This window comes from Anomaloglossus baeobatrachus, chromosome 1, assembly GCF_048569485.1.
Source record: "Anomaloglossus baeobatrachus isolate aAnoBae1 chromosome 1, aAnoBae1.hap1, whole genome shotgun sequence".
In the NCBI taxonomy this organism is placed as follows: domain Eukaryota; kingdom Metazoa; phylum Chordata; class Amphibia; order Anura; family Aromobatidae; genus Anomaloglossus; species Anomaloglossus baeobatrachus.
The window spans coordinates 717005634-717029019 of NC_134353.1; the positions used below are offsets into that span (position 1 = coordinate 717005634).

The window sequence follows — 23386 nt, forward strand, 5'->3', positions numbered from 1 at the left end:
TGTAAAAAGAGTTAGCTGAGTTTTCTTTACTCTAGATCCTAAATTAATCCACATTTCTCATCACAGACAGCCCCTTTAAATTGGCACTTAAAGCAGCAATCAGCAGATCAAAGTGGGTCTTGCTCCCAAGGCCAGAGCAACCAGCTGCAGTATTACATGGTGGCTTTCATGAGGAATAGCCAATCATTTAATACATGGATGGGTGGCTCAAATTTAAAGCAAATCTGTCAGCAGGTTTTTGCTACCTCATCTGAGAGCAGCATAATGTAAAGAAAGAGACCCTGAATCCAACAAAATATCACTTAGATTACTGGCTGCAGCCATTCTTACACAAGGAAAGCTTTTACATTTAGCAAAACAGCAGAGCTGAGAGAGTCCCGTCCTGCCCACATAAGGCTCTCTATAGAGATTGCACATTGACAGTGAGCTCTCAATCACAGCAGATGTTGTGCTGGACTGCCTTGCGTGTGACATTGTCATCCAGCAATGATAATCACTAGGTGATAAAGCTTTTAGTTTTAGTAAAGAACAGCACACAGCCTAGTAAGAGAGGTATAACTGATTTTTGTTTCTTAACCCCTACAGAATGCTGTCCTCAGATTACATAGTGAAACCTGCTGACAGATTCTCTTGAAGTGAGCAAGAACTGCTGCTTGTCAGTCACTACTTTGACTCATAAGGGTGCTTTGCAAACTGCGACAACCCTCTTTGATGTTCATGTGTTGTAAAAGGTTATATGAATTGGGTTTTCTTCTGATAATCCCATATATTATTTTGTTTTACATAGAATCTTTACCATTTTGTTTAATTAAACAACTTTTTCCAATGTATATGAATATCATATTTAGGGACCATTTAATATGTTATCAAGAATCTTATGCATGGAATTGTCTACTCCAGAATAGCTGTCATAGCATTCAAGGGGTTAATGTTGCATACTTGTCTAGCCTGAGCATCTTAAGTGAAGCAAGTTCTTGCCAGGAATTGTCATTGTAATAAGCTTGCTGCTAAACTGCCTCCTAATATCATGCACGAAGGGTGAGCGGTTCTTGTCATGAATATTTTTAGACAAATTAAATCAGAATTCCTTGCCAGCTCTTATTACAACCTGCCTTCACTGTCATAGCCCTGTGGGATTGTGTAGGTGTGTGTGAACGGATGCTAAAAACCTCCCTTTGGCGCAGTGAAATTCACGAAGATCCTTGTTACCAAACAGCAGTCTCATGCATAAGTGACATATTTTGTGCAAGGTGTCAACACAAAGTCTCTAGTGTCACCATGTACAGAAGTTGATCTCTTTAATAACTGGTCTTCTCAACAATGTACCCGGCTGGGTGACAGCGACAAAGACACACTGAATTATATTAACAATTGATGAATATTCATATAGTATTTATTGCAAAGTGATTTCATTTTTTTCCCAAATGAGACTTCCACGTTCTTATCTGTGGCTGAATTTCAATATGAGCTGTAAATAATCTCTCGGAATGAAAGGTATATGAGATATATGGCAGACATAAACTATAGCTGGGAGCAGGCAGTCTAACTGATGCAATGATGGTTCTGCAGATTACAGTATCAGCAGATGGAAAGTTGAGAATTTTCTGCATCTAAAAAAACTCGAGCACAGCATCAACATTGGCTTCCCCATAGAATAGGACTGTATAATTACTAATCTCAGTAGCTGGAAGGTATTTCTGTCCCTATCAAATTTTCTTGAAAAGCCTGGCCACAATGGCATCTCCATCATGGTGATTACCATGATCCTTTGAATATTCTACACTGAAATGTCTGATTATGATATAGCCATTACTGTATGTGCTATTCTATTAGGTAAATATATATTTACATTGCACATTAAAAAAACACATTAAAAAACACGTTATTAAAAAACATTCTGATTATACGTACAGATCCTGCGACACGTCCTGCAGACTGTCTCCCGGTCGCTTCTGCTTCCGCGTACGATCATTGTTCTGCCCTCCCGGTAACCAGCACTGACTTACAGGACCTACCATGGCATCATAGCTATGTGACCAGTCTGGTGTGACTGCTGTACAGACATTGGGTTAGACTGGTCACATGACTATGACGTTATAGCAGGTCCTGTTAACTTCCGGATGTATGCACTGAACTGCTTGTCACTCGGTAGTCATATATAGGTATATTTTTGAGTAAAATGTAAATTGTTCTTTTAGTTTATAAACTACTGACAACATGTCTCCGAATTTCCAAGTATTTATTTTCTGTAGTAGTTTATAGAATAAAGCAACAATTTACGTTTTACTCAAAAATATACCTATAAAGAGAAAAATCAGAAACACTGAAAATTTTGCAGTGGTCTCTTAATTTTTCCCAGAGCTGTGTATATATGTATATAAATGTGTACACATTATATGGTTGTATAAAAATAAACAATTTAAAAAAAAATGATGTAGCACTCCACAGTATTTTTGATTCTCAGCGCAGATAAAGCGGACGGCTACAGGCTGCCACCCCCATCTGCCTGCCTTTACCTTGGCTGACAATCAAAATACAGGAAAGTCCATTAAGTTTTTTTTAATTATTTAAAAAAATAATTAAAAAGAAAATGCTTGGGCTCCCGCCATATTTTGATCGCCAGTAAGGTAAAACAAGGCAGGGTTAGCTGAGATTCTCCGCAGCCCGCAGCTGCTCCTGGAAATGGCGCATTGTTTCTTAGCGCCATTTCCAGGCGCTTTATCCGGCTCGTCCAGCGGCCCTAATGGCGCTGGCACGCTGGGTAATAAAGGGGTTAATACCAGCTTTGTATTCTCAGAAGGTACTAAGCCTAAAATTCATGGTGTCACACCAAATTAGACATGGCCACCATGAATTTCCAGTAGACAGTAAAAAAAAAACACAACACAGACAAAAAAAATTTTTTTATTAGAAATAATACAAAAAAAATATAGAGGCTTCATCTTTATTATAAAAAAACTCCTTAGTCTAATGAAGTCCACAGTGAGAGCCATGTCAACTCTGCTTCATCACTCTGTAAAGACAAGCGGCTCTACAGAGAATGAAGCAAGGAAAGCCATGTCAGCTCTGCTTCATCGCTCTGTACAGAGTGAGAAGCAGGCTGAGAGTGAGGGTATGATTCCACTTGCGTCTCGCATCGGTATCAGCCAGCATAGCCTGACGCTCTCCGGACAGGAGTGCCTCAGCTGAATGCAAATACAAGCAGTCAACCGCTCCTGTCAGGAGAGTATGTGGCCGTACCAGGTGATGCCGATGCGACACTTGCACAGTGACAGTCAAAGTTCAGTTAACAGGACATTTCCGTGACATCATAGCCATGTGACCAGTCTGTAACCAGCGAGGTAATACAACATTCATACCTGATTGGTCACATGGCTATGATGTCACGGAAGGTCATGTAAGTCAGTGCTGGTTACCGGAGGGCACAGCAATAATCGGACGTGAAAGCACAAGCGGCTGGGAGACAGAGTCTGCAGGACGCATTGCGGGACCTGTAAGTATAATGACAATGTTTATTGTTAACTATATTCTTTATTTTACAGCCCCCCACCTCATCCCATAACTATAAAGCCTGAGTTCGGAGTTCGGACGCAAGTTTGCGTTATCTCACGTTCCGAACTTGATCTTTACAAAACGTTCGGGGGAGGCTCCTGAACTCAAACATCGGGGGTTCGCCCATCACTATTCAGGAAGTCATTGCCTGCAAAGGATTCTTTATAAAGTATTAAAAATGAACAGAACGCTTTGTAGAAATACAAGAAAAAGGAAAGTCCAGCTCACTACCAAGTCCGTATTTGTAGAAATACGGTTGCAATTCCTAAATGTTTCACAGGATATTTTTGTTCAACCCTTTTAATTAGACCTGAAAGTTTCCACTTCAATTGCATCTCAGTTATTTCATTTTAAATAAAAAATAGTGACATGCAAAACTCAAATCACAAAGATTCAGTCACTGTCCAAATATTCCTGAACCTAACTGAATAAGGGTAGTCAATTTCAGATAAAAGAGAATGCACAATAGTAGAGCCAAAGAATGTTATGAGCAAGCAAGTCAAAAGGAGAGTAGGTTGTATAAAGTGTAGAGTGGGGGTGGTGCTTGGAGTTGAGGGAAGAGATGTTTGGTATTGCCAAGTAATAAAGCTGTGAAATGCGGTATGTTATTGCAAAAGGGTGTAAAGCTTGACAACAAACTGAAAATAAAAGTATAAGCCAAGACAAGAAATCACATCATATAGTGCACTGGTCAAGAAAAACTGCTCAAATCTGTCTTCAGATCTGTCTTCACTGAGGCATCAAAAGATCAAATTAAACCTGCTGCCTATGGAAGTCTATGGAGAAGAAAGAGAGGGGAAGTTGCTGGGAGAACAAGACAGAATACACTACAAGAAGTTGTTACAGATTCTAGTGACTATGCAGGGTACATTCATATATTAGCCAGAACTTAGTGTTACTCATGTACATGCATAATAGTTTATTCTGAAAAGGTACCTGAGCTAGAAGTTATAATTTAAAATGTATGCATTCATCTATAATAGAAGAGGAAAAGACATTTTTGAAGTAGTTTAGTCGAGGTATGATCATGTTTGGATGACCATACAATATCATGTTAGAACTAACAACTCCTTATGTTGTGAAATATTTTTCATCTACATCCTTAATTTCTGATTTCCTGATTCCTAATTTTGTAAAATGCTCATATTTTTTAAAACCGAAAAACTTAAAAAAAAAATGCAAGCAATTAAATATGCAATTAAGTTTAATTTCTTTAAACTGGTGATAAAATCAGATAATGCTGTTTTTGTGCATATATAGGGTCAATCTGTAGGTAAATAGCATTGGAAAGGTGTCCAGCTGCTTTATTGAAAGTGCAGCACTCAGGAGAAAATGAACTTTATTCCTACCTGGTACCACTGGCTTTCAGTCATACAGAAGTCTGTACTGTGACTGAAAGCTGCACTTAGGCAGCATTATCTGCAGTGCATCAGTTCTCTGAGTAGTGACTGTATGACTGAAAGCAGGCCTCATCCAGAAAGTATAAAGTTCATTTTCCCCCGGGAGCCGCTGTCTTGGTAAGGTAACCATGCACCTTTTCAACACTATTTACCTGCGGATTAACCCTTTATTTGTAGGTGACCAGCATTTTCTACGGGAAAGGCTCACATTAAAGTTGCATTGACAGTGAATTCCATGACTTCCCAATGCAGTTCCATTTATAATCATTTAGGGTATTTTTCAGTTCTGAAGTGGTGCTTTTAATTTAAGGTCTAGGCTCACGGTTTTACACTCACCCGCCATCGCTTTCACGTTTTTCACCTCAATCTTGTGAATGCAACTTACAACTGGTCGAAAGTCAAAAGTTTCATCACAAGCTCTCAATGCAAGTCTATGTGAGCAAGAACAAGGCTAGAGTGAGGCTCTCATAAACTTGCATTGAAGAGTTACCAGCAGCTCACCTCATAAAACTCCAAGTCACAAATCACAGGAGACCGACGTGATTGGCGGTTATAGAAGGTGAAGACAGTGTCAGGTGAGTATAACGGTGCAGTCACATAGCTGTATGATGTATGTGAGCCCGAGCATAAAAAGTATATTAATGGAGTTATGCTTGGGTCAGGAGAGCCAACAGCCAGTCCAAAAAATGCGATGCAGTCCTCGTATGAGTTAATCGGCACGTGACTGCGCCCTTAGACTAAAGGCCCATTTACACACAACGTCTTTAGCGACGTTGTTGCGTGTAACAGCTCCGAGCGAGTGTTAACAATCAAAAATACTCACCTAATCGTTGATCGTTGACACGTCATTCATTTTCAAAATCTCGTTGGTCGTTGTGGACGTAGGTTGTTCGTTGTTCCTGAGGCAGCACACATCGCTACATTTGACACACCCCCCGGGAACGACGAACAACAGCTTACCTGCGTCCTCCAGCTACGAGGTGGGCGTGTCATAAATAAGGCTGGTCTCCACCCCTCCGCTTCTATTGGATACCTGCCGTGTGACATCTGAGGCCGCAAGAACCGCCCCCTTAGAAAAGAGGCTGTTCGCCAGCCACAGCAACGGTAGGAAGGTAAGTCCATGTGACGGGGCCTAGCAATATTGTGCGTCACGGGCAGTGATTTGCCCGTGAAGTACAAACGATGGGGGCGGGTGCTTTCACGAGCGACATCGCTAGCGATGTCGCTGCGTGTAAAGCAGCCTTTAGTACAGAGATCTTGGATTAGAAGCATCACTCCAGTGTTAAAAGAAAAATGTAATTTGTAAATTGAGTAATTATCATGACTATAGCTGGGGGAACACATTTCCATTAGAGATGGGCATTTTAACCACAGTTCTCAATTATTGTGTTACAAACTACTTCTCTCATTTCATGCACAATGGTAGAAAATATGCCTGGGGTGTGCTGCGAGCCAGCTTTAGGTCGACATGCATAAGAATGGAAGGGACCAGATTTCATACATCAATGCTATTCTCAAGGCAGTGTTGTTTGGAAATTTCAGATGATAGCTGTCTTATAAAATGAGGTCTGCAGATTTCTAATCCATAAACAGCTGGCTTTTGCCAAGTGCTCACTACCATTATACAAGTTATAAAAAAACCTTACAGAATATATTTCTATTATCTGTTTTGCATAATATGGTATATAAACATCTTATCTTTTTAAATTCATGTTAATAATATTTTGACTTTTGTTTGATTCTTAAAAATTGTAGTAAAGTAATCGATGAGGGCTTGTATGTATAGATAAATAGCTCCAGTACTTGCCTCAATTGTCTTCCTCTGCTGTCAGAAAAAAAGCAATATTCTTTGTTTGCTGGCAATTTACCAGCAGATAAACTGTATGTTGTTTTTAATGTTGATGTTTTGATTTTACAAGCTTGTGTTAATCTTTGAGCTGCGGGAGAGGCCTGGAGTTCGCTGTCGTACAATGCAGGCCTCCAGCAGCGAGGAAGGAGGGGCGGCTGTAGGTGGAAATGGTGAATGCTCTTTTGATGAAAACTTCAGTTAGTGCTTTATGCTTGGGGCATCCCTGCAAGAACTTAATGCAAATTCAGCCCCTGATGCACATTCTTTGCAAGTGTCTCCTCTATTTGCTCTTCTAACTGATTGATATGTCGGAAAAGATATGACCGCTTTAGCTCTCCTTTCCTCTGTTTCTGTGCTGCAGCCTGTAAACATACTGCCATGAACAGTATTATCGCGTACATTTAAATGATATAGACACCTTTTTAGACATTTTTTTAACCTAAATACATATGCGAGGGGCTGCTGATAAGTCTTTGGCTTTAACCAGAAAGAAACGAGATAGGATGATGAAACTTTATACATTTATTACACATACTCTTTCCACTGATGTAAACACACTTCTTACATCGGTATTCCAAGTTCTGTAAGCCTAGCAAAAAGAAGGATTTTGGTTGCGCCTCAAACCAGGCATCCATAGCAGCCATGGCATCAGAAATAGTGTGAAATTTGGTACCCTTGAGATGTTTCTTCAGGTTTGGAAACAGATTATAGTTGAAGGGAGCTAGATCTGGTGAATAAGGTGGGTGGTCAACCAGCTGGAAGCCCAGCTCTACCAGATTTGCCGTGGTCACTTGTGCAGTGTGAGCGGAGTCATTATCTTGCAAGAACAAGATTCTTTAGGACAGCTTGCCACGCCTTTTGGCCTTCTGATCTGCCTTCAATTGGTCAAAAAGTTCAATGTAATACCTTGCATTGATGGTGGAACCCTTTTGAAGGTAGTCCACTAGCAGTATGCCCTCCTTATCCCAGAACACAAACGCTGTCAGTTTAGTGGCTGATTTTTGCACCCTGAACTTCTTTGGATGAGGAGAACCACTGTGCCCCCACTTTTTTGACTGCTCCTTGTTTTCAGGGTCATACAAATAAATCCAGGTCACATCCATAGTGACCAGTCAATGCAGGAAGTCCTTATCAGTCTGGAAATGCTGACAAATAAACCGGGAAGTTTTCACTCGCATACTTCTCTGATTTGTTTTCAAATGTTTGGGGACCAACTTTGCAGATAGCTTCCTCATGTCCAAATGTTTATGGATAATGACACAAACACAATCATGGGAAATCTCCATGATGTCTGCTATTGCTTTAGCTGAAATTCATTGAGTCTCCAGTATGAGGTTGTGCACTGCATCGACGATCTCCAGAACAACAACCACTCTTGGCCGTCCAGGACGTTCCACATCATTGGTGCTGAAGTGGCCCGTTTTAAATTTGGCAACCCAGTTCTTAGCTGTTGAATATGAACGACATTGAGCCCCCAATGTCTGTGACATATCACCATGAATATTTATTGCAGACATTCCTGATTGAGAATCTGCCAGTTTTCTTGTTTTGATGAGAGTTTGTAGCTTTCTTTATTAGCTCGTCTAACTGACTTATGGCCAAAGAGTTTAGCTCAACTTTGCTGTGGTCTCTAGTCTTATACCAGCACAGGAGAGCTCCAAAAAAGGCAAATAAACTAGTTGCAAACTCAGAACAAGCAGACAGACATCTTCTTCATTAGCTCATTCTGCAGCCAGCAATAAACAATGGAGCATAAAGGTTTTAGGAGGCAAAGAGTGCAAAATTTATTATAAACCCCAATTGTGCTGATATCTTGAAAATGTGCCCCTGCTATATACTGATAGTTGTATTATCTAACCCTGCAAAGATGCTCCAGCCCATATTCAGCAAATTCCAGATTTCCTGGCCAGGGGAAGGAGAAAATAAGTCACTTATGATAAGTGAGTATGCAGCCGAAATAGCAAGGACTCACAGCTGCTGCTTTCTGACATAACTCCCTATCTGAGTTAACACATTTCCCTGCCTGTTTTATCACAGGAGGGAGTGTTACTGCTGCATCTTCAGTCCTCTTAGAAATCAAGTCAGTGACATTATAGCTCCAGCTATATATATATATATATATATATATATATACATATATATATATATATATCTATCACATGATGAGCTCATAAGACTGGTGATGTGGTAGAAACATTCATTCCTGTGATAAATTTGGCAGGAAAGTCATTTATCTCAGACTGGAGTGTGTTACCTGAGACAGCAAGAGCTGTTTCATCTGTATATTTAATTATCACAGGAGTCTTATGCCAAATTTTCTGACCAAGAGTTGTGGTGTATGCAGACCATGATCTGGAGTAGTTCTTCATGGCCAGAAACATGAGAAAATTTGCAAGATTATCTCAAAACATTTTGTTATCACATACAATTGTGTAACATATTATTAAATAAAATATGCTTTGTTCATGGGACTAATCCCTTTAATTGGAAATAAAAATACCCTGTAAAGCTGGGTTCACAGATAGCGACAGCGACAATGACGTCGCTGTTACGTCACCATTTTCTGTGACGCAACAGCGACCTTGTAAGTCGCTGTTATGATCGCTGCTTAGCTGTCAAACACAGCAAAAGCAGCAGCGATCATAACGACACGCGTCGCTGTGCTACATGTGCAGAGAGCAGGGAGCCGCGCACACCGCTTAGCGCTGGCTCCCTGCACTCCTAGCTATAGTACACATCGGGTTAATTACCCGATGTGTACTGCAGCTACATGTGGAGAGAGCAGGGAGCCGCGCACACTGCTTAGCGCTGGCTCCCTGCACTCCTAGCTACAGTACACATCGGGTTAATTACCCGATGTGTACTGCAGCTACATGTGCAGAGAGCAGGGAGTCGCGCACACTGCCTAGCGCTGGCTCCCTGCACTCCTAGGTACAGTATACATCGGGTTAATTACTCGATGTGTACTGCAGCTACATGTGCAGAGAGCAGGAGCCGGCACTGGCAGCGAGGGCGGACGCTGGTAACGAAGGTAAATATCGGGTAACCAGGGAAAGGTCTTCCCTTGGTTACCCGATGTTTACCCTAGTTACAGCTTACCGCAGCTGCCAGATGCCGGCTCCTGCTACCTGCACGCTTCACTTCGTCGCTCTCTCACTGTCACACACAGCAATGTGTGGGTCACAGCGGGAGAGCGACGACCAAAAAATGAAGCTGGACATTCAGCAACGACCGGCGACCTCACAGCAGGGGCCAGGTTGTTGCTGGATGACACACACAGTGACAGCGACGGGACGTCGCTGCAACGTTACATAAAATGGTGACGTAACAGCGACGTCGTTGTCGTCGTCGCTGTATGTGACACCACCCTAAGTATCTGCATACTAAATTGCTTACAGGTAGAGATGAGTTAACCCGAACTGAAAAGTTCACTGAACTGTACAGAATACAGACTTTAAAAAAAAAAAATCACTGTTTGAATTCACAGTTCGGGTTCATTACGCATGCACACCACTTGAGCGAACATTGCTGTGCTCAGGTACGCTCGGTGCTCAGCGATCTACTTGCAGTATTTGAATGGCTCGCACAGGTGTTAAAATCAGTGTTTTAGGATGTAGTGTTTACAAATATAAAAAATTGAAAAACACCCCCCATCCTTCATCGGAAGTGCTCTGTATATGGCTGGCTGTATGGGGACATTGAACTTTGGGTCACGTCCGGGTCCAGAACAGAACTTTATCTAAACTCCTGCTGAACCCAAAGAACCCAAACTTCCACCTGTCCGCTCGTCTCTACTTACAGTAAATATGGGGACAAATGTAGTTACGGCTTTAAAATCACAAAATCAGCATTACGGACCTACTGAAGCTCTGCCACTTTAGATGTCCTCTTAGTTTACAGGGCTCTATCAGTGAACTCCCCTCTACAACACATGACCGCTGTAGGCAATCACTGACATGACTCAGGAAAGTCTGACTGAGGGCCTTACCTTATTGTACCGACCTGACCACTACCCAAAACCACCTTTCGCGACTTCTTTACCTAAAATTAAGATGCAAAGACTGTATGACTTTGGATCTAAAAGGCCACAGCAGCCAATTTATTGATTAACATCAAACAATCAATAACATTTTCATACATCAATATAGTAATAACCCAATAATAACATAACCAGCAGAAAAGGAGGGGGGTAAGTGAAGGTTCCCATTGTAAATGATTGCAACACGAACACCATCACCTGCCCTCAGCTGCACCACACCGGCTCGAGGACACCTAGCCGAGTGTTGACCAACCAATGTCCCGCTGAGACCCAGCCCAGCAGGGACCCACATTAACCAACCATACTATTTGAAGCCAGGATATTTTTATATCATTATCCATCTTTTTAATATTTTTCTTGTGTTTTTGTCTAATAAAATAATAAAGAATTTAATGTTTCATGAGAATTTGGGTCATTTGAATTATTTAGAATTTCTGATATTTGATGACCCTCAAAATAGCTTGATAAGTTGGAAATTTAACATGCTAAGCGGGCTGACTAGCCAAGGAAACTAAAGCCCTTGCGACTAGTCCCTTTGCTCATTAGCATATTATAACAAATCTTTGGAAAAACTTTTTCTTTAAGGATCTCTTGATCTATGCTACTCGATAGAGGGCCAGTTATGCAAGGATTAGCAATATGCACCCAGAACGGCTTGTGATCCTGGGTACATATTGCACATGACAGGTTTACTTTAATTTCATTAAAAACATTGCAGCACTTGCAATCTATAGCCTGTGTTTTAACATCTATTGCTGGCTGCACAATGAGCTAAATCAGAATCGGTCAGTGATCTAGTTCTGACGGTCTGACAGACCTAGAGTAAGCCAAAATCCTTCTGGGAAAGCATTTTGTGGACAGATGAGACCAAGACAGAGTTTTTTGGTAAAGCAGATCAGTCTACTGTTTACACAAAACGTAATGAGGCCTACAAAGTAAAGAACACAGTACCTACAGTTGAATATGGTGGAGGTTCAAAGATGTTTTTAGAGTGTTTTGCTGCCTCTCGCACTTGGTGTCTTGTCTGTGTGCAAGGCGTCATGAAATCTGAAGATTACCAAAGGATTTTGGGTCACATTGTAGTGCCCAGTGTCAGAAAGTAGGATTTGCGACCTAGGTCATGGGTCTTCCAGCAGGACAATGACCCCCAACATACTACAAGAAGTGACCAGAAATGGATAGAAATAAAGTACTAGAGAGTTCTGAAGTGGCAGCAATGAGTCCGGATCTAAATCTCATTGAACAGCAGTGGAGAGATATTAAAATTGCTGTTAGAAGAAGGCACCCTTCAAATATGAAAGATCTGGAGCAGTTTGCAAAAGATGAAAGGTGTAAGAAGCTTGTTGATGGTTATAGGAAGTGACTGATTGCAGTTATTTTCAGTGTGCAAACAAATATTAAGTTGAGGGTTCAAACAATTATGTGCGGCCCATTAAGGGAGTCTAGTGTGACATTATGTCCAATTTGCTTTTTTTTTCCCTCTTTATATGGTATTGTTCCAATACACAAAAAAGAAATAAAAATGTGTATAACAAAACGTGTAAGTGCAATAATTTTCTTAAAAAAAACCCCCCAAAACTTAAAAACACTATCAAAATGTGTTTGTTTTTTGTTTCTCAATTTTACCGTGTAGCTGTAATGGCTGGCCTGCAGTAAGCTGGCGTAGTTGGCTCTGGGATAGAGTAATTTTATTTCCTTGGAACTGAAGAGTAACTGGTGTCTCGGGTTGAGCAATTCGTCCTTGGGATGTCCCAGCGGCAAGTTGGGTAATTTTAACAACTTCTCCACCTGTGCAAAATAAAAAAAAAAAGCCAAGGGTTTTAAAATATATATATTTTTTCCCCATTATGGAACTATGAATGATATGGCTGACACCATTTTTCAAAACCTATAGACTTATTGTCTAAGATGGCTGTATTAAAGCTATATGCCCACCGGAGCTCGTACCTGCGGATATATCCGCAGGTACGTCCGCAGGTTTCCCGCAGCTGCTCGCCATAATCCGCAGCTATACATCGCTGCGGGATTCTAGAAAAATAGCTGTGGGAAACCTGCGGACATTCAAGCGACTTACCTGCGGAACTCCCGGCCTCTATCTCCATAGTGGAGGGCCGGGATAGCCACAGGTAAATCCGCAGTAATAATTGCCATGCAGTTATGTGCAGCTGCGGGACATCCGCACCTGCATATACCACAGCAGGGACACAGACACTCCCCATGTCCCATAGGATAACATAGGGAGTGTCTAGACTTGCTTAAACCTGCAGATTTATCTAGAAAATCCAGATAAATCCGCAGGTTTTCTGTAGCAAAATCTGCGGGTGCAGAGTCCCATGGGCACATAGCCTTAGGGGCACTTTGCACACTACGACATCGCAGGTGCGATGTCGGTGGGGTCAAATTGAAAGTGATGCACATCAGGCATCGCAGGCGATATCGTAGTGTGTAAATCCTAGATGATACGATTAACGAGCGCAAAAGCATCGTAATCGTATCATCGGTGTAGCGTCGGCGTAATCCATAATTACGCTGACGCGACGGTCTGAAGTCGTTCCTCGCTCCTGCGGCAGCACACATCGCTGTGTGTGAAGTCGCAGGAGCGAGGTACATCACCTTACCTGCGTCACTGCGGCTCACGCCGGCTATGCGGAAGGAAGGAGGTGGGAGGTATGTTTACATCCCGCTCATCTCCGCCCCTCCGCTGCTATTGGCCGCCTGCCGTGTGACGTCGCAGTGATGCCGCACGACCCGCCCCCTTAATAAGGAGTAGGTCGCCGGCCAGAGCGACGTCGGACGGCAGGTGAGTACATGTGAAGCTATCGTAGCGATAACATTCGCTACGGCAGCTATCACAATGATATTGCAGCTGCGACGGGGGCGGGGACTATCGCGCTCGGCATCGCAGCATCGGCTTGAGATGTCGCAGCGTGCAAAGTACCCCTTAGAGTCTAAATGCTGTAAAAAAAAGTAACAAAATAAAAATCTGTAGCAATTGATTAAAGCACAAGTTTGCGCTGTGCACATCCATCCTTTGATTGTCAAAGTGTGCTGTATTTCTGTAAACCCTTAACCCCTTCATAGCCTGTGTGCAACAACAAAATACAAGTCAAACATAACCCCAGCCATTATATAACCAGGTTTCCAGTTTGCATTTGCTTTACACCACTGTTTGCCAGCTCTTACCCCTTTCCGACTTGGCTATTTTCTTTAGTTGATCATGAAGGCTTGATTTTTTTGTGCGCCAAGTTGTACTTTATAATGACAATATTTGTTTTTGCATAAGAAGTACTTTCATGTATTGGGTAAAAAATTCCAAGTGCGGCACAATTGTGAAAAGACAGCAAATACACAATTTATTGTCTTTTTTTATTTACAGCGTTCACTATATGGTACAGAATTACCCGGCAATATAAATCTCCAGCGAAGTACGATTATGGAGAAATTAAACGTGCATTTATTATTATTATTATTATTATGCAAGTGGTAAAAAGAAAATTCAGAAATTTGTAAGAAGAACAAGAAATAAAAACCATTTCATTTTTGGTTGATGGAGCTGAGTAAGGGCTTGTTTTTGGCGTTGTGGGGTAGATGTTTTCAGCCTCATAGTATTTTTTCCGCTGCAAAACTAACTTTAGGGTTTACATTTTTGTTCTCATTACGTCGTTTACCAATCGGTTTAATTTATTTCATATTTTGATAGATAGGTCTTTTTCAGATGTAGCGATCTCACGTGTTTGTTTCTTAATTATTTTTGTGTATTTATTCCTAATGGAGAAAAAGTTTGTGATTTGATCTATTTTTTTAACTTTTCAATATATGTTAAGTCCCTTTAGAGGGCTTGAATCTGCGATTGCCTGATTGTTTGTACTATTCACAGCAATACCACAGTATTTCTGTATATAGCAAAACTCAAAGTAACGGGTAACCCATTTCTGCAATGGGTATCTTCTTACTGTTTTGTGCAATCCACCAACTTCAAATACCCCTCTCCTTTTCCACCTACAGCTGCAACAAATTAAATGCCTCTTTATCTCTCCACGTCGCTCCAAAAATTAGGGCGGGTGGGCGGTATGATTCCAGACATCTTCCAGGTACCAAAAGACTACTCCCATCCCAAAGACCTGCCCTATTTACTACCCTACAACTACCTTGCCCCTGATCAATCACAGGGCTCCACAACCCAGCAGCCCTTATAACCCCACCCTCCAATTCTCCTGCACAAAGTGCATCCGCAACTTAATCCCTTGTTATGCCCACAGGCCTAGCATCTCTCCTTAGTCATGCTGCCCTCCCTTAACTACCTTTGAGGCAGGCAGTCCGGCCTGTACTTTAGTGGTCTTGTGTCCACTATCTTCACATGAACACTATAGGCCCTGTCACACACAGAGAGAAATCTGCGGCAGATCTGTGGTTGCAGTGAAATTGTGGACAATCAGTGCCAGGTTTGTGGCTGTGTACAAATGGAACAATATGTCCATGATTTCACTGCAACCACAGATCTGCCAAAGATTTATCTCTGTGTGTGACAGGGCCTTAAGGGTACCGTCTCACTAAACGACGTACCAGCGATTCCGACCATGATATGGCCTGGTCAGGATCGCTGGTGCATCGCTACATGGTCGTTGGTGAGCTGTCAATCAGGCAGATCTCACCAGCGACCAGTGACCAGCCACCAGCGACTCGTGGAAATGATGCTGCACTTGGTAACCAAGGTAAATATCGGGTAACTAGGTAATATGCTTTGCTTGGTTACCCGATATTTACCCTGGTTATGCACACTGCTTTGTGCTTGCTCCCTGCAGTCGTAGCCAGGGTACAAATCGGGTTACTAAGCAAAGCACTTTGCTTAGTTACCCGATGTGTAGTCTGGCTACGTGTGCAAGGAGCCAGTACTGGCAGCAAGAGAGCGGTGTACGCTAGTAACCAAGGTAAATATCGGGTAACCAAGCAAAGCGCTTCGCTTAGTTACCTGATGTGTACCTTGGTTACCAGCGTCCGCAGCTGTCAGAAGCCGGCTCCCTGCTCCCTGCACATTCAGATCGTTGCTCTCTCGCTGTCAAACACAGCGATGTGTGCTTCACAGCGGGAGAGCAATGAGCAAAAAATGAACCAGAGCAGTGTGTAATGATCAGCGATTTCACAGCAGGGGCCAGGTCGCTGCTTAGTGTCACACACAGCGAGATCGCTGATGAGGTCACTGGTGCGTCACAAAACCTGTGACTCAGCAGCGATCTCGCTAGCGATCTCACTATGTGAGAAGTACCCTTTAGGCCCCCTTCACACATCAGTGAAAAACACTGACATTATTCACTGACATGTAAAACATGCACATGTCCCTCCATGTTCCGTGATTCATGGCACACATGGGTTGTCCATGTGCAATCCGTGCACATTGCAAATGGACATTACACACCTGCCTTCGCTCCTGCTGTCCATGGTGCTGAACTCCTTGGCTCTGCAGCGTCCGCCCACCGCTCTCTGCAGCTACTTCCGGGTCGGCTGTTTCTGCTTTCATGAATATTCATGAGCCGGGCAGGAGCTGCAGAGAGCGGAGGCTGCACAGCGAATCGCTGGAAGGGTTAGTTGAAAATCTTTATTATTTAATATGTCAGTGTTTGTCTGGTACGTGTTTCACGGATCACACACAGATCACACCATAGTGTGGTCCGTGGGTCATCAGTGAATCCAGAAAAAAATGGACTTGTCTCCGTGCAGAATCACGGACACGCGTGTACGCTGCACGGAGACACGTTCAGTGAAAAATCACTGATGTGTGAACAGACCCATTGATTAAAATGGGTCTGCGTATGTCAGTGATTCTGGTAAGTATAAAAAAAAAGCACATACGTATCAGAATCACTGACATGTGAAGGGGGCCTAAGACCAATAATTGGCTGCATAGCTATCTGCAATAGTCACTAGATTAGGATGATTAGCATAAAAGCTATTTTTTCCAATATTTGTTTTAATTATCTGGCACTCATGTATCTGTTCTTTGTTACATTTGATTACATCAGGCCACAGAATTGTGTACTATCTATATTCTTCTGTTATTCTTATGCTTTATTTTATGATTCAGAGCTCTAAAAATATCCATAGAAGTTTTAGCTATTATTAGGGGAAACATAACCCTTTAATGACCAGGGAATTTTTTTTTGTGCTTTTGTTTTCCCCCCCTCTTATTTAAAGACCCATAACTTTTTTATTTTTCTGTCGTCATAGTCATATGAGGTCTTTTTTTGTGTAACATGTTATACCGTATTTTTTGGATTGTAAGATGCACTTTTCTTCACAAAAATATGAGAGGAAAATAAGGGGTGCATCTTAAAATCCGAATGTAACTTACCGGGGAGTGGGGGAAAGGGGTCACAAAAGGCAGGGGCAATGCTGTGTGGTGTGCTGCGGGCACTGCTCTGTGCAGCGTGTGGTGCTACTCTGTATGGCTCTGTGTGGTGGGCGGCACTGCTCTGTGCGGCAGGTGCCGCTGCTCTGTGGAGCTCTGTGCGGCGGGTCACGCTGCTCTGTGCTGGTGCTGTGGGCAGTGAGGCACAGGCCATTCTGAAGATGTCGGCGATGAGGGCTTCAAAAAATGGTGCCCAGAGTTGGCGCATGCGCAGATGGAGCTCACAGCTCAAGAGCTCATCTGCGTATGTGCTGCCTCCGGCCCATTCATGTCCCAGTACCAGACATAAGGAAAATGGTGCCTGGAGGTGCCGCATGGGCAGATGAGATCTCGGCTTGTCATTGAGCCGATAACTCAATTTGCGCATGTGCCGACTTCGGGCGCCATTTCTTTGAAGTCCGCACCACCAACATCTTCAGAATGGCCCATACCTCACCACCTGCAGCAAGCAACAGCACAAAGTAGCCCTCGCAGCTCCAGGACAAAGCAGCCCTCGCAGCCCCAGCACAGAGCAGCCCCAGCAGCCCCAGGACAGAGCGGCGCCCGCAGCCCCAGGACAGCCCCGCCGCTCGCAATGAGCATCTGGGCCCCCCTCTGCACCACCCACAGCATTTTTTTATTTTTTTATTTTGGCATTGAACTTACAGTTTAAATAAATTAATATCTTGTTAGATCTGATTTTTTGGAAGCAATAATACCAAATTAGTTTAATTTAAAACATGTTTTAATTTTTTTATTTTTATTGCAAGGAAAGGGGGATGATTTAAACTTTTAAATATTTTACATTTTTTTCTTATTACCTAATTTTTTACTACTTTTAGGTGATTTGAATGTGCATTACCATAGTATTGCAGTATGTAGCAAAATCACAGCTCTCGTATAAAGCATAGTCTGTGACTGAGCTTCATAGGTGAACCAAGATGGCATTAACGAGGGTCTTCATCAGGCCTCTACCTGCCAAGGAATCCAATCAGTTCTCTGCCATCATGTAACGGCAATAACATAATTTAAATATCTAACATTGGCATTATTGATGAGCGCACACTACCGTGCTTGGGTGCTCGGTAGTCGTAACGAGCAGTTGGTCACTTGGACGAGCTCGACTTGTGTACCAGTTATAATGGAAGTCTATGGAAAACTCGAGTATTTTTCCAGAAGATCTTCTGGAAAAATGTTCGCCTTCCTCATTGACTTCCATTATACTCAGTACATGAATCAAGGCTGTTGAAGCGTCCAACTGCTTGTTATGAGTACCAAGCACCCAAGCATGGTAGTGCTCGCTTATCATTGGGAGCAGTTACAGGCATATGTTAGCTTTGTAACACAACCGGTATCTGCCTAATATGAAGCAGGTTCAGCTCCTGAGCCGGGATTATAACTGGATTACTAACCTTTGATTGAAATAATTTTTATTAAAGAATTTTCATACAAACAATCAATGCAAAACAAACAGTAACTTAATACAGGACACTCAATACATAGCAGTATATGTAGACATTAACGTATCAAGTGAGTAAACCATCATACCTAAGGGAAAGGGTAGGGAGAAAAGGGAGGGATGGGATGAATAAAAGAACATTTTATTGGGCAGGAGAGGAAAAGAGGGAAGGGAGTGGGAAAGGGTAAGAAACAATGGAGAACTTTTATAATAATTCAAGTATATATACATAAAGAAGATAAAATGCAGAATAAAGAAGTCAAATTCCAGGTATAGAAGTCTCAATTTTCAAGGATTGTGGAGTTTAAAATTCAGACATTAAGCACATGGACCAGACTCTATTAAGAATTTTGTTGGTAAGAAAGCCAAGGGCTCCATTTTTTATGATATGCAGCAAATGAATTATTATAAATTGCATAACTTTGTTCGAAATCGTTATGTAAGGTAACTTTGTCAATCACCTCAGTGATTGTGGGAATCAAAACTTGTCTCCAGTATGATGCTATTCAATTTTTAGCTACCACGCATATGTGAATTATAATTACTAACCTTTGATGATAATGTACCTCATTGACCAGTTAAGAGCCTGGTAAATACTGAAAAATAGACTTGAGGTTAATACATAAGTTGTATGGAGTAAGCTCCCAACCAATAAATGGCATTAATTGCAGGTAGTCTTAATTTTATCATGTTATTGCTGGAGACTTGGATCTTTGTATCAGAAAAATTTAAAACCACATATTACAAAGATATGTAAAGAATTTGTTCAACATAGAACATGAACATTCAATTTTAAAGGGAACCTGTCAGGATGATGTACCCACTGAAGCTTGGAGTATGGCTGAATGGGTTCCAGTTCAACTATAAAAATTATGCCTGTTTTGTAGAAAGTTGATGTTCCAGCACTAAGAAATCAACCTTTAAAGAAACCTAAAAGTTATTTTGGAATTGTATGCAGGCTGTGCCAATGCACTTGTAGGCTAATTTTCATGTGGGTACAAAGTTTGATTTTCCATTACTAGCACATCGTATTATTGCAAAACATTTATCATTTACCAGTTGTCATTTTTGTTATACTAGTAAAGTGACCTTTACAGCCATACAACCACTACAGTAGTTTTGGTAGTAAAATCATACTAACAAATTCTTGAGTTCAAGTAAAGCATTTCCTGCCAGTCTCATTTTTGAACATCTGCTTTCTAGGTCTGGCAGTGTGGGGGAAGTATGGAAGTTTTGCCTTGCTCTAGAGTTGCCCATATTGAACGCACAAAGAAGCCTTATAATAATGATATTGATTACTATGCAAAGCGTAATGCTCTACGAGCTGCAGAAGTCTGGATGGATGAGTTCAAGTCCCATGTTTATATGGCGTGGAACATACCAATGACGGTAAGTCTCCTGTAAATAAGTAGCTTTGATATTCATTCTTTGTTGTTTTTATGTATTTTTTAATTGCTTTTTACTAAGTGTCGAAAAAGTGATGAAAGAGTCGGCTCAGCACAAATCCAATAAAATATAAAAAATATTTCTTTATTGATATTTCCTTAAAATAATCATTCCTGGAAATACATCACACAAAGGTATAATCTGCATACAGGTGAAACTTTACGTGTTTCGGACCTATATCATAAAAATAAAATTATCACTTATGATTAAGGACCCTTTTGTTTTTATAATATAGGTACGAAACGCGTAAAGTTTCACCTGTATGCAGATTATACCTTTGTGTGATGTATTTCCAGGAATGATTATTTTAAGGAAATATCAATAAAGAACGTTTTTTTATATTTTATTGGATTTGTGCTGAGCCGACTCTTTCATCACTTTTTTGCCTGTTATACCGGCTAGGACTGACCGGCAGGCTTGTGCACTTTGGAGGATTACTAGGAGTTGGAGAACAGGTGAGCTGGAAAAATCCCCCCCTTTTTTGTTCATTTTTACTAAGTGTGCACTAAACAAAATCTGCAGATGATTGGAAATAAATAAAGTTTAATTCCTGAAGTTTAGTGGCTTTATATGAGACAACCAGCTTGTCCATGTGATTAGCAGTTCAGTAGAATTTTAATTGCAAGAATCCTGAATAGGCTCTGCTCATACATGACAGTGGGGTAATACCTTAGAGCAGACTTTATATCTGTTGTCTCAAAAACGTAAGTATATATACAAAGAACATTGTGTGATGGCGCTTCCAAGACAATGCAAAATTGTTTAATCCATGCCAATTTAATATTTTTAGAAAATGACTTTTTTGTATATAATGTAATATTTTCTTTATAAACAATTATTTTTCCATAAAATTAAAATCAATCCATGCAGTAAGCTTGCAGAATAAATTTAACCTGATGAAGGGTTTAGATATGTATCACAGAACAGACACATTACATTTGCGCTCTCCATAGACGACATCAATGAATAACTTCCTTGCGGAAATGTAGCAAAATAAAGTGATCAATATTTAATTTGCCTAAATGTGTTATGTCTCTGTATCTTGTATGGTTCCCCAGATTTCAGTGTCATGAGGTTTATCATTCTGTCAGTCTGTTAAATGTACAACAATGTTCTGGAAAGTGTTGTTAAGACAATTCACTGAACTATGAAACAGAAACCTGATATCTGGTCTTACTTTCTTTTCAAAGAACCCTGGGGTGGACTTTGGCGATGTATCTGAAAGACTAGCTCTTCGACATAAACTACAGTGTCGTAATTTTAAATGGTACCTGGAGAATGTATACCCAGAAATGAGGATTTACAATAATACTATTAACTACGGCGAGGTAAGGAACTCTTGTAATAAAAAGAAAAATGTTAAACCATACCAGTGTAATTTCTTTAAATCATTCCATTACATCTTTTTGCTGATAACCCAAAGCACGGACTACCCAAAGCCTGTGCTGTGTGCTGCACTAAAGTATGCAGCATAATTCTGCTGCTTGGCGGCCATGTTCAGTTTGGAAACTATTGTTATACGATTTTACAGTTCTTGCTACCACCCAGAATAAAGTATCTAGGAGCATCGAGCATGACGCTGCCTAGTTTAGTGTAGTCTGCGGCAAAGACTTCAGGTAGTCCTTGCGGTGGGTTATCAGCAGAAACATGTAAAGCAGAGATTTAATAGAAAGCTTATACTGCAGAGTTCTGCACTATAATCTTTTTTTAGGGAAATGGAAGTACGCTTTAAAGGAGAAGGACTGTAACCATGCTAAATGACGCAAACAAGACAGTAAGAAACAAAGTGATCAGAGGAATTCATAATCCATTTATTAAAAGTTTAACATAGGCTCGTCTGTCAGGAAACATTAAACAAATTAAAGGCAATCTCTCAGCAGGTTTTGCTATGCAATCTGAAGACAGCATGCTGCAAGGGTTAAAACACAAATTTCAGTAATGCCTCTCTTAGCAAGTCTCTGCTGTTGATTGCTTGCAACGTTTATTTTAGCCTCAGAAGATTCTCATTGTGATTAGTGTGACGCCCTGGACTAGTCAGGTCGTCCCAGGTAGTCACACACAACACCACACCCCCCTCCAGATTAGGTGACATCAGTCAAACTAAAAACCTTGTTACCAGTCACCACCCTCCAGGTTTGATGTCCACACCAGGGGGGCGGAGCCAGGCAGTTGGCTCCACCCACCGAGGAGTTCACAGGCCTGGAGGCGGGAAAACACAACACAAGAGTCAAGCACAAGTGAAGAGTAGTCTAGAGGAGGTGAAAAGCAGTCAAGTTCATGGGCAGTCCTGTGTTCAGGCCTGCCAGGAGACTGCCAGGTGGCTGGGTCGGGGCCCAGTCACCATTGGCAAGGAGGCAGACGGTGGTGGCCGCCTGCAGGAGCTGGAATTACAGCCGGTGCAACCGTAGGGACCAGGGTCGGGCGGTGGCCCGCCGGCACCAAACCGGGGAACCGATTGGAAACTGGAACACCATGAGGGGTTCTCAGACCCAGACAAGGCCCCAAACCGACAGGGCGAGTCAAATCAACTGATTGCGGACTAGACATAAGGACCTATCCCACACAAGCCCCGTTAGAAGACAACAGTCCAACCATACAGGGTAAAGCCCCCACCAAAGCATAGAGACCCAAAGGGCCAGCGTCTGCGGGCAAATGGGCTCCTACAGCATATGCAAGTCGGGGAGCGGACTACCGGTGTCTAGGCATAGGAGTCAAATATTTACACACAGAGGTGCAGGAGAAAGGCGGAAACCCCCAACCTATTCTGGGAGAAGCTGCAGCCGGCTGCGGGCCCCGTTCATCACTCCGTTTGGTTTACCAGAGACTCCAGTGTGTTGTGTCAGAGTGAGTACACCAGTGCCTTCGGGCCGCGCAGCATCGCACCCGCGTCTAGCACGCACCACCAGCTCCCCCACCTCAGCACATCCCCCGGGCCCCCGGGACCATCATTCCCCTACCCATGGAGGGGTCAACACCAAGCTGCGAAACACCGTCCCCAGGAGGCCTAGTTAACGGCAGCGGTGGTGTCCATCTATTCACCACAACCCGTGGGTGGCGTCACGAACTTACAATCCAAACCAAACAACCGCTGCCCTGGCCGTGGAACTCCTCACCCAAGTCCCCGCATGCAGCGCCAACTCCCTTGCAGAGCGACGTGACCCCCGGGTCCATGAGAGCCTCGAGCCACCACCTGCAGTATGAGCACGGATCCGAGCGGCTCGGCGGTCGCAGCCGAGCCCGCGGGGCGGTACCTTAGCAG

General features: G+C 42.3%; 1 protein-coding gene across 1 annotated transcript in view; it reads left to right on the plus strand.

Moving 5' to 3' along the window:
• GALNT9 (polypeptide N-acetylgalactosaminyltransferase 9) overlaps positions 1–23386 on the plus strand; it is a 678907-nt gene that overhangs the window by 551469 nt on the left and 104052 nt on the right. The window contains exons 7-8 of the mRNA XM_075321947.1: positions 19885–20070; positions 21318–21455. Of these exons, the coding sequence (XP_075178062.1) occupies positions 19885–20070; positions 21318–21455 (324 nt within the window). The remainder of the gene's footprint in view (positions 1–19884; positions 20071–21317; positions 21456–23386) is intronic.